The sequence below is a fragment of the Chironomus tepperi genome, unplaced genomic scaffold, assembly GCF_022539635.2.
Source record: "Chironomus tepperi strain 1889 unplaced genomic scaffold, CSIRO-AGI_Ctep_v1 contig_85, whole genome shotgun sequence".
Classification (NCBI taxonomy): domain Eukaryota; kingdom Metazoa; phylum Arthropoda; class Insecta; order Diptera; family Chironomidae; genus Chironomus; species Chironomus tepperi.
The window spans coordinates 2,953,531-2,969,794 of record NW_027226207.1 but is presented as its reverse complement, the minus strand read 5'-3'; the positions used below and the strand labels follow the sequence as shown (position 1 = coordinate 2,969,794).

The 16,264-nt window shown below is 31.1% G+C and overlaps 1 protein-coding gene across 1 annotated transcript in view; it reads left to right on the top strand.

Moving 5' to 3' along the window:
* Positions 1-16,264, top strand: part of Nmdar1 (NMDA receptor 1) — a 96,145-nt gene that overhangs the window by 42,457 nt on the left and 37,424 nt on the right. The window contains exons 2-3 of the mRNA XM_070634830.1: positions 9,978-12,405; positions 13,436-14,066. Coding sequence (XP_070490931.1) covers positions 13,899-14,066 — 168 coding nt within the window. The 5' untranslated portion in view covers positions 9,978-12,405; positions 13,436-13,898. The remainder of the gene's footprint in view (positions 1-9,977; positions 12,406-13,435; positions 14,067-16,264) is intronic.

Genomic DNA, 16,264 nt, shown 5'->3' with positions numbered 1-16,264 from the left:
TTTATTTATTTAATGAACAAACTTTAGGGAACTGAACCCATTGGGAGAGTTTTTGTAACGGAATACACTGGATGAACTGAACACATTTTTGGTACTGAACGAAGAGAATGAACTGAACGAAATTTTGTTACTGAATACACTGAATGAACTGAACAAACTTTTGGAACTGAACGCTTGGAATGGACCAAATGAAATTTTGTTACTGAATGCACTGGATAAACGAACTAAATACACTTTTGTTACTGAATACACTTTAAACGACATTTTAACACAGAATGCATTGAAAAACACATGGAACGAAAAAAAATATTTTTTTTTCACTGAATTCACTCTCACTTCAGAAAAGTTTCCTTAAATAACTTTAACTAGAGTAAGCCATCAGACGTTCTATTTTGAAAATATCATTCAAAAAAGTAGCAACAGTAAATATTTGCAAAATTATTCATGAATTGCATGCTATTTTCATTTATTTGAAACAGACAACTCAGTCATCATTGCAAAACTGTAGGAAAAAAAAACATTCATTCATTTTTAATCTATCTAGTCAAAAGTAATTTTAAACTGCACAGAAATAACATGAAATAATTTAGAAACATCAAGGGATTAAAAAGTTCTAACAATCGACAAAAAAAGCTGGTTTAACTTTTGTTATAAATATGTTTGCTTTATTCTTCAAATTCCTGAGTAGATTTCTTTCAAAAAAATAAACTTTTATTGAAATGTTGCTGAAAATTAATCCACAGAATGCTCCGCAGTGGATGAGATGAAGACGTTGAGATAGCTTTAGGGAATTTGTAATAAATTTATATCTTTATAAACTTTTCTCACCTTAATTCTGGAAATAAAAGCTTTCCTTAATTACTCAGAATGAGATAAAAAGAGGAATTCTCTTGACTCTCAAGCTATTCCACAATGAATTTCAACTTTTTAATGCTTTTGTTTTACGCATTTAATTTATCGTATTTATAATTCATAAACGTTCACTTTTTATCTCCTTATCTATCATTTCTGTAATGTATCCCACAGGTACTTGACGGTATTCTAAGCTTAATTTGCATTCTTTGTGTAGTTTTTGAGCATTAATTTGTGAAATTGAAGTTTGTAGATTTTGAAGGGATAAAAGGAAATAGGAAGTCATTTACCGGAATGGATAGGTGATGCAGTCATACTTCCTTTCATCTTGTCAATTGTTCTATTTAGACTATGAAACATGTTTTAGTGGTTTTGATCCTGTTTTATACTGCAGATCAGTGGTGAGCAACCTTTCATTTTTTTGATAGTAGGTCTCGATTGAAACCACACACGGCGTAGGATTCATGGCATTTCTAAATATTTTTGGCGGCACACAGGTTATCCACCACTGCTGTTGATCATAAAGTACTGAGATCTGATGATTTTATATTAGTTAAACTATTCGAATTGTCTTAAGTCCGAACAACACAGTGCGTTCACTAGGATACCGCTATGTCGGCACATTAACGATAAGATGCAAACCCGAACAAGCAATGAGCATGCTTTCAGAGTACAGAAAGACCACTACGGTACCTAAAAGTGGTTTCTTTGCTTGTTGCTCTGACTACAACATGACGGCTAGTTTCGACTCATTTTTAAGGAAATTGTTTTGCTCAGGATAAGTACAAAACTCTCAAGCACCACCTCGTACGAATCTCGCCATCGTTACGAATAAAGTAGTTAGTCAAGAGTCTCAACAATCCTTCTATATTGAAAAACTTAATTCACTTCAGCATAGTGCCCAACTTATGAATCTCAAACGTCAATAAAGCTTACAAATTTAATAATGATGCAGAAATCAAATCCTAAAAATCTACACAAAAAAAAGTTTCATCGAATTTTTCCATCTTAAAAGCTGAAGAATGGAATATCAAAGAAGCTCTCTAATATCTTATATCATGTTTTGGATTACCCAAGGGATTTCTTTGATGAATCTTTCGAATATTCTCAAAATACTCATACTGACGCACATTTTTTTAATCAATAAACCGAATATTGATGTAAAACAAAAAGAGAACTGCTCTCAGAAAGATCAACAAAATATGTCGCATCAACTTCCAAAACTTTTGAGCTATTTTGCTTGTACTTCTATTACTTGTTATAAGCACGTCAGTGGAAAAACAATGAAAAAGAAGAAATATTAACGCTCCGTTATAACAAGAACGATGCCAATTATGTAACTAACGAACGATTTATGAGCACGACATCGGCAGTGAGAAAATGTTGTGAATTTTAAAAAGTTTCGCTTTCTTTTCCCGTCAAATGAATTTATTATTCAAGGAAATAAAATAAAAATTAGTCTGAGCATGAAACAATTCGGATCAATTTTTCTCCTCGAGAGCTGCTTTTTTTGCAAGTAAGAAAGTCACTTTTTGGGAGATGATTTAGAGCGCATTTTACAATGTGGCAAATTTTAACTGAATTTTTATACTTTCTTTACTTAGCCTTTTATTACTAAAACTGTTAGTGCTGAATTGATTACAAAATTCAAAATTTTGAATTCTTAGACAAAATTTCTCCACTTCGAAAATTAAATTGCCAATTTCACTTCTAATATGACTTCTTATGAAATCCAATTTATGTAAGCATCACCAAAAAAGTGGCAAAAACCATTTAAAATATAAATACAAGCCTAATAATGCCAATATCCTAAGTTATATTAACAATAAGCTTTTACACGTGTTTTGCAAAAACACGCTAACAATAAAAATAAAGCTTATTCATCTCTCTTGCATTGAGTCTCAATACCAAAATTCATTGGGCGTATTCAAATTGAGAAGAGGCAGTTGATGTTGGTAAAGCTTTCATGCTTTCATTTTTAAGATCCTTAAGTACGGCAAGCAAGCTAAATTTGACAGAAAATGCTCTTGTATCCCTTCACATACACCCCATTTATAGCTCTTTATATTCGAATCATTAGCTTAATGTCTTTAGGAATTATAGTCATCTCATGATATTAAGTCTCAAGGTAGTCTTAAAACACTTGATACCATAATATACATACATGGCTGTTTATATATGTACACATAACTTATTTATGGATCACGATTAATTAAATGGCATCTATTGTGTTGTTTTCGACTACATGAATCTATGTATAGTTCACGTACGATAAAATAAAAGTTTTATTCATTTGCCAGAAAATACTTTACACATGCCACGAAATGTAATTAATTATTGATAATTGAATTTTTTATTTTATTATTCAATTTTCATATTTCATTCTCACATACATCCATGCGTGGGCACCAGAGAGTAAATGATTATGTCTGTGCAGAGATAGAGATGTGGTTATCGCGCATGCTGGCGATTTGAGACTTAAAAGCTTACCAGTCATGTCTAAAATATTGAAACTTTATCCAGCAACAATTATTATTGAATTAAAGCTTAACTTGAACTTTATATCCCAAAATAATAATAATTTAAGGTCATTTGAACAATCCCAGTCAAGACAATGGCAGCTGCTACATAAAAACTATGCTACAACATACTCACAAGTCCCATTGTGGATATAATTCAATAAAAAAAATATTTTATATCGAACACATTCGAATGTTGAGTAAATATAGACACAATAAAAGCAGTTCAATTAAGCATTTGGGATTTTCCTCATGTCTGCCTGTTGTTATAATAAATTTATTCCCTCAATTGTTGATAAAAAATTCACCGGGATTCGCTATCAAAAATGAAATGAAGCGAAACAAAATGGATATAAAGCACAGGAGGAACTGTCATAAGAAACTTTTTTATTACATGATATATCACTATGCCAAAATAAAATAAATGGAAATAGTTTGTCTTTAAATTGCAGATGGTCTACATATGATAGATATGCTTAGTTCTTTAGAAATAGTTTTAATTATAATTCTACAAGTTTTGTATACAGGAAATTAATTAAATTTGGTTCTTAATGGATTTTGCTTATGTTTTAAAAGATTTGAGGTTTTTGAATATTTTCAATTTTAAGTTAGAAAGCAGTGCTTTAAATGATGCAAAGCAGTGTTTTAATTATGTAAATCAGCGCTTTAGATCATGAAAAGCAATTCTTTAAATGATGCAAAGCAGTATTTTAAATGATAAAAAAGCAATGCTTTATAAGATGCATAGCAGTGCTTTAGTTGATGCAAAGCAATGCTAAAGAAGATGCAAAGCATTGCTTTAAATGATGCAAAGCAATGATTTAAATGATGCAAAGTAGTGGTTTAATTGATGCAAAGTAGTGCCTTAGATGATGCAATGCAATGCTTTAGACGACATGAAATTATATAAATGATGCAAAGCAGTGCTTTAACTGATCCAAAACAAATCCTTAAGTGATGCAAACAAATTATATAAATGATGCGAAAGCTTTGCTTCAAATAATGAACCAAGAGAGTTTGCTTCAAATGATGCAATATACCAATGACGTAAAAGCGTACCTCAAATTCCACAACATCTCCAGCATCCAGAAAATAATGACTTAAATCACTCAAACTCACAAAGAATGTAATCACACAAATTAATACTCATTTCCCATCATATTTACTAGGACAACTCCCTCAAATTCCCAACAGCAATACATTTCCATCAACAATTCACAATGGACCAAAAAGGCAATTACAATAACAACACAGCGAGTGTATTCATGTATGTCCGATAAAAATGTGAAAAATAAGTAAGAAGAGAAATTATTTTGATGTCAAAAAGAAATGAGACTTAAATGAAAGAAGTGACATGTCGAATGAAACATTTAATATGGTCAATTAATTACTTTATCTTATAACAAAAAAAGACAACATCGCGTGGATGGAATGGGTACAAAATGGAAATGAAAAATGGAAATAAAAGAGAAAATAAAATAAAATTAAATGAAGGAAGAAAGTCAGAATAATTTACGATGCACAGAAGCGAACTTTAAACTTGTTATGTGCCGCAAATTAAAAGCTATGAGCTATTGTCAAGCGAGGACTTGAAATGTGCAAAACATTGTGGAGAAGTTTAATGATGCAAATGGTAATGACGGCAATAAATTTCAAACGAGAAATAAAAAAAATAAAGCTCAGATTTAGTCATTCAAGTTAGTTCTATTAAGTGGAAATAAATAAATGATGTTGATTACATCATACACGTATAACCTCGAACATATTGCGGACTTGTATGTCGAGTAATTTCATTAGATGTTAATTAAGTTTATAGAAACTCAGTGATGTTGGAAATAAATTTTTAATGGAATCAATTTTGTAACTAAAATATGGCTAAAAATTATTTTAATGGTCTGGTTAGTCAATATTATCAGTTCCAATTTAATCGAAAATTTGCATTGAAATTCCGAATTAAAATTAAATGTTTTATCATAGTTTTGATTTTATATTTGCATTATTTTGATAAATTGTCACGATTTCCTTAAATAATCTGCATAATTTATATTCAATATGTTCTGATTGTTCATTTTAAATCAGTAAATTTCAATTATTCAGTATAATTTGATAAATTCAGTAAGTTCAGATGATTATTTGAAATTCAGCTCAGTTCAGCAAGTTTGATTCGATTCAGAACAATTCACTTTATTCAGCTAATTCAAAGCAATTCAATTGATTCAGCACATTTCAGCTAATTTAGAGCATTCTAACTAATTTTACCAAATTCAAGCAATTCAGCTAATTCAGTGCAATGCAACTGATTTAGTGCTATTCAGCTAACTAAGCATAATCCAGCTAATTTAACTGATTCAGCACAAATCAGATACTACAATAAAATTCAGTAAAATCAGCTAATTCAGCATAATTCAACTGATTCCGTGCAGTTTAGCTAGTTCAACACAATTTAGCAGATCTAGCGCAATTCAGCTAATTCAGCAAAATTCAACAGATTTAGCACAATTCAGCTAAATCAGTAACTTAAGCTTATTCAGCTATGCTCTTATAGCAAAATTTACTAATTCAGCACATTTCAACTGACTCAATTCAAATAATTTCCCACAAGGTCTATAAAAATTTCAAAATAATTTAAAAACAATCATCAAAAAATGCTTTCAAAAAGTCACAAAACACAGTTAATATTGCAAGATCAAAGGCCTCAATTCACATTAATTTAAAATTTCCCTTAATTCATCACAAAACTGCATCAAACATGTAAACATTAAAGCCTAGTACACAAAATCAAAGAGAGTTTCCAATTACAGCACATCAAAACATAAAGCACAAAGAGATGAATGAGTTTGTTCCTGCAAATTCAAAGCTAATAGTAAGCAACAGCTCAACTCAACTTGCAAAAATTACCTAAATTAATTCCTTTGAAGCTTACCAACAACAAATTCCATAGTTGGCCTATTTCAGAACATCCATAAGATCGAGTTTTGAAACTATTTAATTTTCTGCATGTCAAAAAATTTCTCCAGTCCTTCTCGGAAGCTCTTGTAGTGCTTCATACCCGAGGCATTCTATTAAAATAAAAACTGAAAATCTCGCAACGCCATTCGTCAAAAGACAGATGGAAGAGATTATGAGTTATTGTAGTTTTTCATTCTTGGAAAAAAGCAGCATGCTATAAATGGAACAATTCAGTCCCGTATTGCATAACATTCGCAGCAAAAAAGAAAGAAAAAAAAAATCCACAAAAACGGAAGGAGGAGGGAAAAAAGAGAATGGAAAACCTTCTAAAGAGGGATTATTTGTAAAGATTAACAAAGCAGCAATAGGCATTTATTCAAAAAGGCGGAAAAAAAGAAATTGCAAATCCTCATAATAGAAAAAGTTTAAAGAGAAAGAGAAAAAATAAGAATTGAGAGAAATTTATTGTTTGTGAACGAATTAAACGCATTTTTATGCTCAGCTGGAGCTTAACGTCAGCTAATATTGAGTTTGAACTTTAAATGTGTCGAATTGTGCTGAATAGAATTCATGCTAAGCTGAGCTGAAGCTATGCTAAGCTGAGCTGAAGCTATGCTAAGCTGAGCTGAAGCTATGCTAAGCTGAGCTGAGCTTAGGCTATGTTAAGCTGAGCTAAGCTGAGTTGAAGCTACGCTAAGCTGAGTTGAAGCTAGACAAAACTGAGCTGAGGCCATGCTAAGCTGAGCTGAAGCTATGTTAAGCTGAGCTGAAGCTATGCTAAGCTGAGCTGAAGCTATGCAAAGCTGAGCTGAAGCTATGCTAAGCTGAGCTGAGGCTTTGCAAAGTTGTGCAAACTGGCTTAAGTTGTGCATTGCTAAGCTGAAGCTGTGCAAACTAAGCTGAAGTTGGATTGAAGCTGAGCTAAAGCTATGCAACTCTTAACCGACTGCAACTTCATCAACTTAATTTCATTTTCATTTTGTTCCTACATCTCAAGATTCCTATTCCTTGAATAAAATATATGCAAAATAAGATAATATACAGACTACCTAGCCAAACATCCTATAACAAAGATAAACATCTTTTAAACCTTGAATAAAACGAATGAAAAATTGGATCTTTCAAAATTGAATTTTTGGTTGATATTTGAGCTTTAAGCCTCTCTTGCCTTTTGATAATTAATGTTAATTTATATCAAGTGAATTAAATTTCAGTTTATTATAGAATGTAAGGATTTCTCTCTTTTTTGATTTTGGACCCTTTGGCAGCGTACGTCCTCCTATCAATGTTTAGCTTATAATCATCTTTTAAGGGTTATGAAGATGTAGTTGAATACTAAGTAGGTGAATAAATTAATTTTCATAAAGAAATTTAGAGCCTGGGATTTTATGAGCGAATATTTGAAGAATTATAGAGCTTTAATGAGAGCTTTTTGAAGCTTTAATGGAAGCTTTGCTAAGTTTTAATGATGATTTCCGAAAGTTGGTTTAACGGTTAATGGAAATTGGAATAGTAAGGGTTTTTTGAAATTTAAATATTAACGGCTGTTTGAAAATTTGAATTTTAACGGTTTTTAGTTAATCGAATTTTTTCTAAGAATTTTTGAAGCTTAAAATTATAAACAAAACTTCATATTTTCAAAAAACGAATTTTCACTAAATTAAGCTCCTTCCAAATGGAATTTATATGATATTTCAACATTCTTCAGTTGTTGGCAGCATCAATTCTCATTTGAAATACAATTTTTCTACTATTTTCACAGAAATAAATTCAATAAGTCGAAAATTTCTTGAGAAAAACAGAAAATAAATCCATAAACGATCAAGCTCAACAACTTACAATCATCAGAGTAAAGCAATTTCAGTAAACAATTGAAACGATAAAAATAGCATCCGAAGAAAAGAGGGAGAAAATTGTCGGAAATTGAAAAACTTTCTCGCTTGCCCTTATTTTTCCGATTTCTTTCATCTAAAATCTGTCTAATTATGAGTCAAACTTGCTTCCTGAAAAAAATTGACTTAATTATTGATTTTCAAACGGCTCATAATTGACGAAAAAACGCTAATTAACCAATTTAATTGAATATTGTAAAAGTTAAATAATTGAATTTTGACTGAAAATTTTCCTCGAATTAACTTTTGTTTTATAGTTTTTGATATGAACATTTTGCGATATTATTGATGTAGCTAGAAGCCTTATCCTGAATAAATTTGCATAATAAGGATTCACATTCCGTTCCATGATATTATGATCCTGCATAATTGATGATTTTGGTTAGAATAGGAGATGGAAAATTGGAATTTAATTAAATTGACAAAGTTTTTTAGTGAAATTTAGCAGTTTTCGACTAGTTGCATCTGTTAAGTCTCATATGTGGTCGCGGCATTTGCATAATATTGTTGAAATTTGCTCATATAAGCATATAAGTGCTCAATTTGAGTTAATTCCTGTAAAATTCCTATTACTACCCTTGAATCCTATAAATATCTTTACAAATATGATTATAATCTCTTTAAAATATTATAAAAGTATCATCACCGATAAAGCTGTGCGAAAGATCCTTCCATAAAATACAGAATATACTCTTGACATTCAAAATATAATTTTGTACAGCATAAGAATGAGGAAAAAGGGTATTAAAAACGGTACACGAAAACTTAATCCGATATTTGACATGCTGAAGATGTTCTTCACGATTTTTGCGCAATATTTTGATGAATTCACCTTAGAATGGAAGAGACGGAAGAGTCATTCAGATTTTGGTTAAGTGCTGGATGTTGAAAGGAACTTTAATTGCTTAGACTCTGAAGTTAAGAGGCAATTTGGATTTAATTGTTGAAATTAGTTTGAAAGTCATTGAGATAAGAGATGTGCAGAGTTAAAGGTAGAAGAATGAAAAAGGAAAATTCAATTTTAGATTTCAACCATATTTTTGGTATAATTTTACAATTTGTTTCTATTTTGAGCGTAAAACTGAATGAATTGTGTTACAGAACGTAAAATATATCAAATAAGAAGTATTAAGCTATTGCTTTGCTCTAAATAAAACAATTTTCAATTTTGTAAATAAAACAAAAGAATTTTACATCTCAAATGTAAAAACGATTAGAATTTGAATTCCAAAATTCCGTTAAATGACAAAATCTGTTAAAAGACCAATAAAAGTTGAAATTGCTAATATTACGAGTTTTTCTATGATTTTGCAGTAATTATACACTGTAATATGAAGACTATTGAGTAAATTAGTCAAAGAAACAATGAGAACATTACAATTTTACTACGAAAATGCGTCTAAATCAACAAAAACAAGACTTTTTCTACTTTTTCTTTAAATTTTCAACGAAAAAAACAAAAAAAAGAGATTTTTTTTATCTCAGTAAGCTTTTAGATTCACAGAAGGTCGTACATTAGTTCATCATCAAAAAAGTAAACTTTTAACTTAATTTCTATAATTATTTACACATTTTTAACACACAAAAACTTTCATCCTCGACCGTAACTTTCACATTTTTACTCGAATTATACTCGAGAAGCCTTCGAACTTTTTCATTACAACAAAATTGAAAAAGGAACGAGAATAAAAAACTTTTTGAAGAAAAAAAAAAGTTGGCATTGTTTTTTCACTAATTTCATTGTTTTCATTTCCTTTCATTTCAGAGATTCGCACAATAGGATTGTACATCGAGTTGAAAGACGAAGGCAAAAACTCTACGCCCAGAAACAAAAAAAACTCTTCTTTTGTTCTCATCGTTCAACGGTCAGTGATTGAAATTGACAGCAGCTTTTTGTAGGAACAAAAGGCAGACACACACAAAAACCATCAAATTCTAATTTGGTTCCATTTGAAATCATTTAATTGATAATTCCGTTGTGGAATCTGATACGACAGGCTTGTTGCAACTCAAAAGGCATTCAAATTAATTCAATTATAATGAATATCCAATATTGATGTAATTCAATAATGTTATCGGCATTGACAAGATTGATATCAATTAAATTGTTGAATGTGAACATTTATGTGCTGTATTGGATAGTTTAAGGTGTGAGAAAGAATTATTGAGCAGATCCAGTTTAACCCAAATAAATCAAATCCAAAAAGGATCAACAACTTCTGTTTCTCGCTAAATAAACAACTGATTTAATGAATAATTAAGTCCAGTACATGATCTGTAATTAGACTCACTAATAAAGGACAGCAAGACAGTATAAAGGAACCAAAAAAGGAGTAAAAAACAAATTAATTTTTAATCTAAAGTTAACATAAAGTTTACCTTATTAATTTTAAAAAGCACAACACAAGCCAAGCAAAAGCAAAGTTTGAGGAGTGAAAACTTGACGAAGAAATCCAAAGGAATATAAAAAAGTTAAACTTAAAAACCAGCATACACATTGCATAATTAAGAGCTCATTAAAACCTAAACAGAGTAAGGGAGAAAGTTAATTAGACAGAACATAAAAGCATCAACAAATAGAAGAAGAAAACAGCATAAATTCCACCGATAACGATCTCTTTTTTCACAAGAATACCTTCCTGAATATGGTTATGATGTTGTTGAATTAAGACGACGACAAAATAAAATTAGCAGCAAAACCACGAGGGTTTACAAGCTCTTAACTCGTATATAATATATTTGAAACTTTCGAAAAAAATAACCAAGCAAGCCACACAAAGGAGGAATGATATGTCATAGCATTGTCTACAAAAATATCTCACATTAACATTTAGTACATACAACAAAGTCACAAGGATTCTTATTCTACTTCATATTCTACAAGTACATTTGACTGCTGTTTAAACATCCAGACATAAAAAGTCATAACAATTCAGCCTACATAGAAGACATTTTAAGGCTCGTTCGTTCATTTTTTTTCCCTCAACAACATCGGCATATACAAAAAATAGAAAAAAAGGGGTTGGATCATCTCGTGTATACAGTAATTGAAGGTGTTTTTGGATCAGATCAACGATACAGACGTCTGGGAGGCTTTGTTTCAGCATCACGAAAGTGTTTAGAATCTAAACGAGATCAGTCACAGCACTCAAGCTAGAAACAAAAGTGGCATTGAACTGTGTATCTGGTATTTGTTATATCCAGCACAACAATAGATTGTAGTCATTTACATTTATCTTGTGCTATACTGTTTATTATCAAGACCACAACGACTGTAAAAATTTCAAAATTGTAAGGCATAATAGACTTCATAAAAATTAATTAGCAGCAACTAAGGATAATAAGCAAATCCATAAGATGAATCTTGAAATTTAACAGCATATAAAGAATTAGACAGTCCAAAAATCCGAGCATACCTTATCATTAACATCTGAATGGAAGCTAAGTGCGTGTGATAGGAAATTTTTCATTCTCTTCCTTTCAAACTCATCCTCCCGACAAGCTCTACTTACTATCATCATCATCATCATCATCCACAATAATATCTCAATTTATGTATATGTCTCTCATTCGCATACATACATGATATATGCATGGAAATAAATCATCGTAAAATATTACAACAATAAATCGGAGGAACGACCATAAACATTGAGACATTGAGTAAGAAGTGGATACAAAAAAAAGTAAAAGTAAATGTTGTTATGTAGATAAAAAAAGAAGGCTTGATGAACTCCGGAAGGAAATGATGAAATCATTATTTTCTCCAACATCCTGTCAGTACATTTCATACATAATAAAGCGAGACGATTGAGCAAAAAATACAGGCAAAGAACAAGAAGACATTTTATTGGCTTCATAACGCAGACGGATTTCAAATTTAATAATCAATTCTACACGATAAGGAACACATCAAGTGAGTGAATCTCATAACACAAAAGAAATCTTTCTTCGTCACTCGACATCCTTCCATGTCATTCAATTGAATTTATCCAAACAAAAGAGAGAATTTTTGACAATTATTTGTAAGCATCAAATAGGAAGATTGGGAAAGCAAAAAGGCATTAAGGAAGGAAACTATCTGTGTTTTATATGTGTATCAACTAATTGTTGCTGTTATCATTGTCAGTGGCTTCCAAAATATAAAAAACAATTATTTTACATGACTATGGCGACGAGATAGGAGGATATATGTAAGTTTTATGTGTGAGGCTATGTGGTTGGATTAAAGAGGGGTTGGGGATGGTTGCTATGGGAATTAAGAGTAAATTAATCAAAAGAAGACTGCATGGAGTGAAGTCACATCTGGGAGATTGGAAAAATTTGTAGAGCAATGATTGCTATAATGCAAAAATTTAAACGCATTTAGGTAGAAAATTGAGGAACTGAAGCTGTATAAAAGTTTTAAAAACTAAGTTTTTGAATTTGATTCCATCATTAAACTGTTGAGTTGGATTATATTGTTAAAATTATAACAATTTATGAAATGGAAACTGCATAAAAATGCTTGGAAAGTTTTGTGGATTTTTAAGGGATTTACAGCTTTTGGGTATTTTCTGAAAGTTCATATTATTTGTAGATTTTCCTCATATTGGATTACTTAATGTGATTCATTCCAAGCCATAGTAGAGAAGGGTGCGGTTAGTCGACCTAAGTTCCAGTTTTTACCTGGATATTTGGGCAACTTACCATTAAATGTTTAGTTTATAACTATAACAGTGTTGTCTCAACTATGAGCCGAGATTTTGGTCGAGGCTTACTATCAAGGTGTGCCACGAGAAGGTAAAACACTTGAAGTTTGTTCAGCCACCGAGTTAGATCCACAGCTTCACTAACTCCCCAACAAGGTATACCGTAGTACAAAAAAGTTAAGACAACACTGAACTAGACATTCATTTACAAATCACAGCATGTTCTACCCTAGATACAATTCTACGAATCCATAACACTCCAAAATCCTTCAAACTAACTCCAAGTCCATTAGCAGATCTCCCAGATTCCCACTAAATAACTTCAAGCCAACTCCATATTTCAATACTCAAAATTCCAATGAACTATCTTTAAAAAAGGATCATTAACCACATCAACAATGTATTCCCATATTTCAAACTACTAGTCAACAACAAAACTCAAAATTTTAATGCAACCAGACAGCATAAATTTATCTGAATTTTCAACAAAATATGCTAAAAGCTATAAACTTTTATTTTATTCTTTTTACAGAAACAAGAAGCAAAAAGAACAATAAGGAACAACATATAAAGCATCAAGAAGAAGAAATAGACGGAGTAGGACAAGTTTGTGAATGATTCATGTATGATTCACATGTCAACTATGGCATCTATTAAAGTTCTCACTAGTATAATAGACAAACATTGAGGAAAAACTAAACAAATGTGTAATAGCTTTAACGAATAAATATTTATAGACATAACAGAAGGAAAAGGACATAACAGATACTGCAAACTATACGTTAAGTCTAGTCAACTATTATAATATATTATATACGTTAAATATATAATCGTTTTGCAAACAAAAACATTAAAATTTAGTATTATAGTGGATATAATAATAGTAACAAATATCACACAATACGCGTTCAATAGAGTATAATTAAAACAAATTGTTTGTTTACTTCTGTTTCTGGATTGAAATAATTGGTCAAAAAAAAAAAAAAATAGCAACAATGTGGCACAAGCTTATCAAATTCTATTTATGGACATTAATATTGTTTACATTCAACAATTATGTCCAACTGCAAAAGCCAGGTAGCGGCGATAATCCAGCATTCTTTAACATTGGTGGTGTATTAAGCAATACTGAAAGCGAGAAAAATTTTTCAGAGACAATAGCTGTAAGTATATATAAATTTATGATTTAATTATATCCGCAAATTATCTCTGTGCTGTACTTATTACGTGCATATTAAATAATTAATATCATCATGGTGATTATTACAGTCAGAGACCGCGGTTTTGCAAGGAATTTTTGGGTGTGAAAATATTTCATGGAATTTAAATTAATTACTAAAATAAAGTAGTTAGTTGTACTGTGGTTAATCACAGAATTAAATTGTAAATTTTAGTTATTAATATTCAAAGTTTTATTGAACCGTGAAAATTTCTGAGTGCGGTTAATTATCGTAGTGTTGTTCATTGTTGTGGTACTAGCTTCATTATGAAAAATTATGCTTTTATTTGCTGATTGGGAGTGATTTTATATGGCAAGCAACTGTTGTTTGGGTATAATTTTATATGGCGTGCAACTGTTGCATGGAAATAGTCACATATGGCACACAACTGTTGTTTGAGAATAATTTTCATATGACTTGCAACTGTTGCTCGGAATTTTATATGAAACGCAACTTTTGTTCGGATGTACTTAATTTATATGGCGCGTAACTGCTTCTTGAAAATAACCATATATGACGTGGAGCTGTTTTTTGCGAATATGGCACACAACTGTTGTTCGGGAATAATTTTATATAACGTGCAACTGTTGCTTGAGATCAATTTTCAATGATGTGCAACTGTTGTTCAGGAATAATTTTATGTGATGCTCAGCTGTTGTTTGGGAATAATTTTATATAACGCACAACTATTGTGAGGAAACAGCAAGAGATTGTCCAACTGTCCAGTAATGCTCTAAATATTGTTAGATTAGTTTCTATTTGCTCCTTCTCCGAATTTTTTACCAGATTGCATTCCAAATAATCTTTTTTTCATTTTTCATCCTCCGGCATAGCTGCTCAGAAAACTCACAACCTTGACCCATTTTCCCCATTTCGAGAAGATAAAAAAGCTTTTCCGTTCATGACTTATATTTCTTGTCCTCATTTTTTCCAGCTCGTTTCATTCTCTCATTTTCAAATCCAACCATCACTCTGCATTTCAATTTAAAAAGCATATCATTTACTTTTTTTTACTATCACAAAAAAAAACGACTGTTGACAACTGTGAGCATATCAGAAAATGTGAAAGGAATAAAAATACAAAGTGACTAGTGTCAAATTCCCGTTGGCATAGTTTTCTTGCTTTATTTTTTCATGAGAATGACTTTTCGATAAGAATGAATGTGTGGATAGCAATGAGTATTTATTTCCAGGAAGCTATAAGCTCTTTTTTGAATCACGAAATGAAATGTTTTTGAGATTTAATTCTGAACATATTAGAAGGGTAGATAAAGCAACCTGGCAACAGTCATAGAACCTCAGTATGGTTCACTTAGCAACAATGTGAAGCATGTATCTATGGGAAAAACTCATAACATTTAATTTCATGATAACAAGCAACTCGAATTGCTTTCCTAACTTTTTTTTGTTTCACATTTCCTGTGAATCAAAATAATGCGGCGAACAATTTTTGTATTTTGATTAATCTAGAAGTAGCATTGAGCAGTTCTAAGAGTCTGTTGTTGTCATGGTAGAAATGATAGTCATCCCCCAAAATAAAAGTAAATAACTGCGGTAGCTTTTAATTAAGGTTTATCTTAATTTTAATTACAGTCCAGAAATAAATTAATTAAGTGATATATTGCTGTCAATTGGATAATCTAGATATATCTACATGTATCTACCCTTGTCGTATGGGTTGCTCAGATGTTGCGTAATGGTAGTGGTTGGGGTGACCCTTGTACATACAGCAATATCTCTTGTAATTGGACTTTATTAGGGTTATCAATTACGGGATTGAATTGGATGTAATTCTGGATTCAACCCCGGGATCCAGAGATTTATAACTCATAGACTCTACTGATGTTGCCAAGTTGCTGAGCCTTGGGATTAACGCTAGCTCTGACTTTGAATACTCGACTAGTAAGAACGACAATCTCACCCAAATGACATTAGTCAATATCTAAGTTTCCCTACAATTTCCATGTGATATTTCACTTAGACAAGCTCTACAGCAACTCTGCTTCTCCCATAGAATACTATCCATAGCTTCAGGTAATCATTGAACTTTCCAACATCACATAATCATATATGCGATAGCTTGCTTCCTCATTAGTCAGCAATTTATAATTGTTTCTGCATCGTCTATACCGAAAAATTCT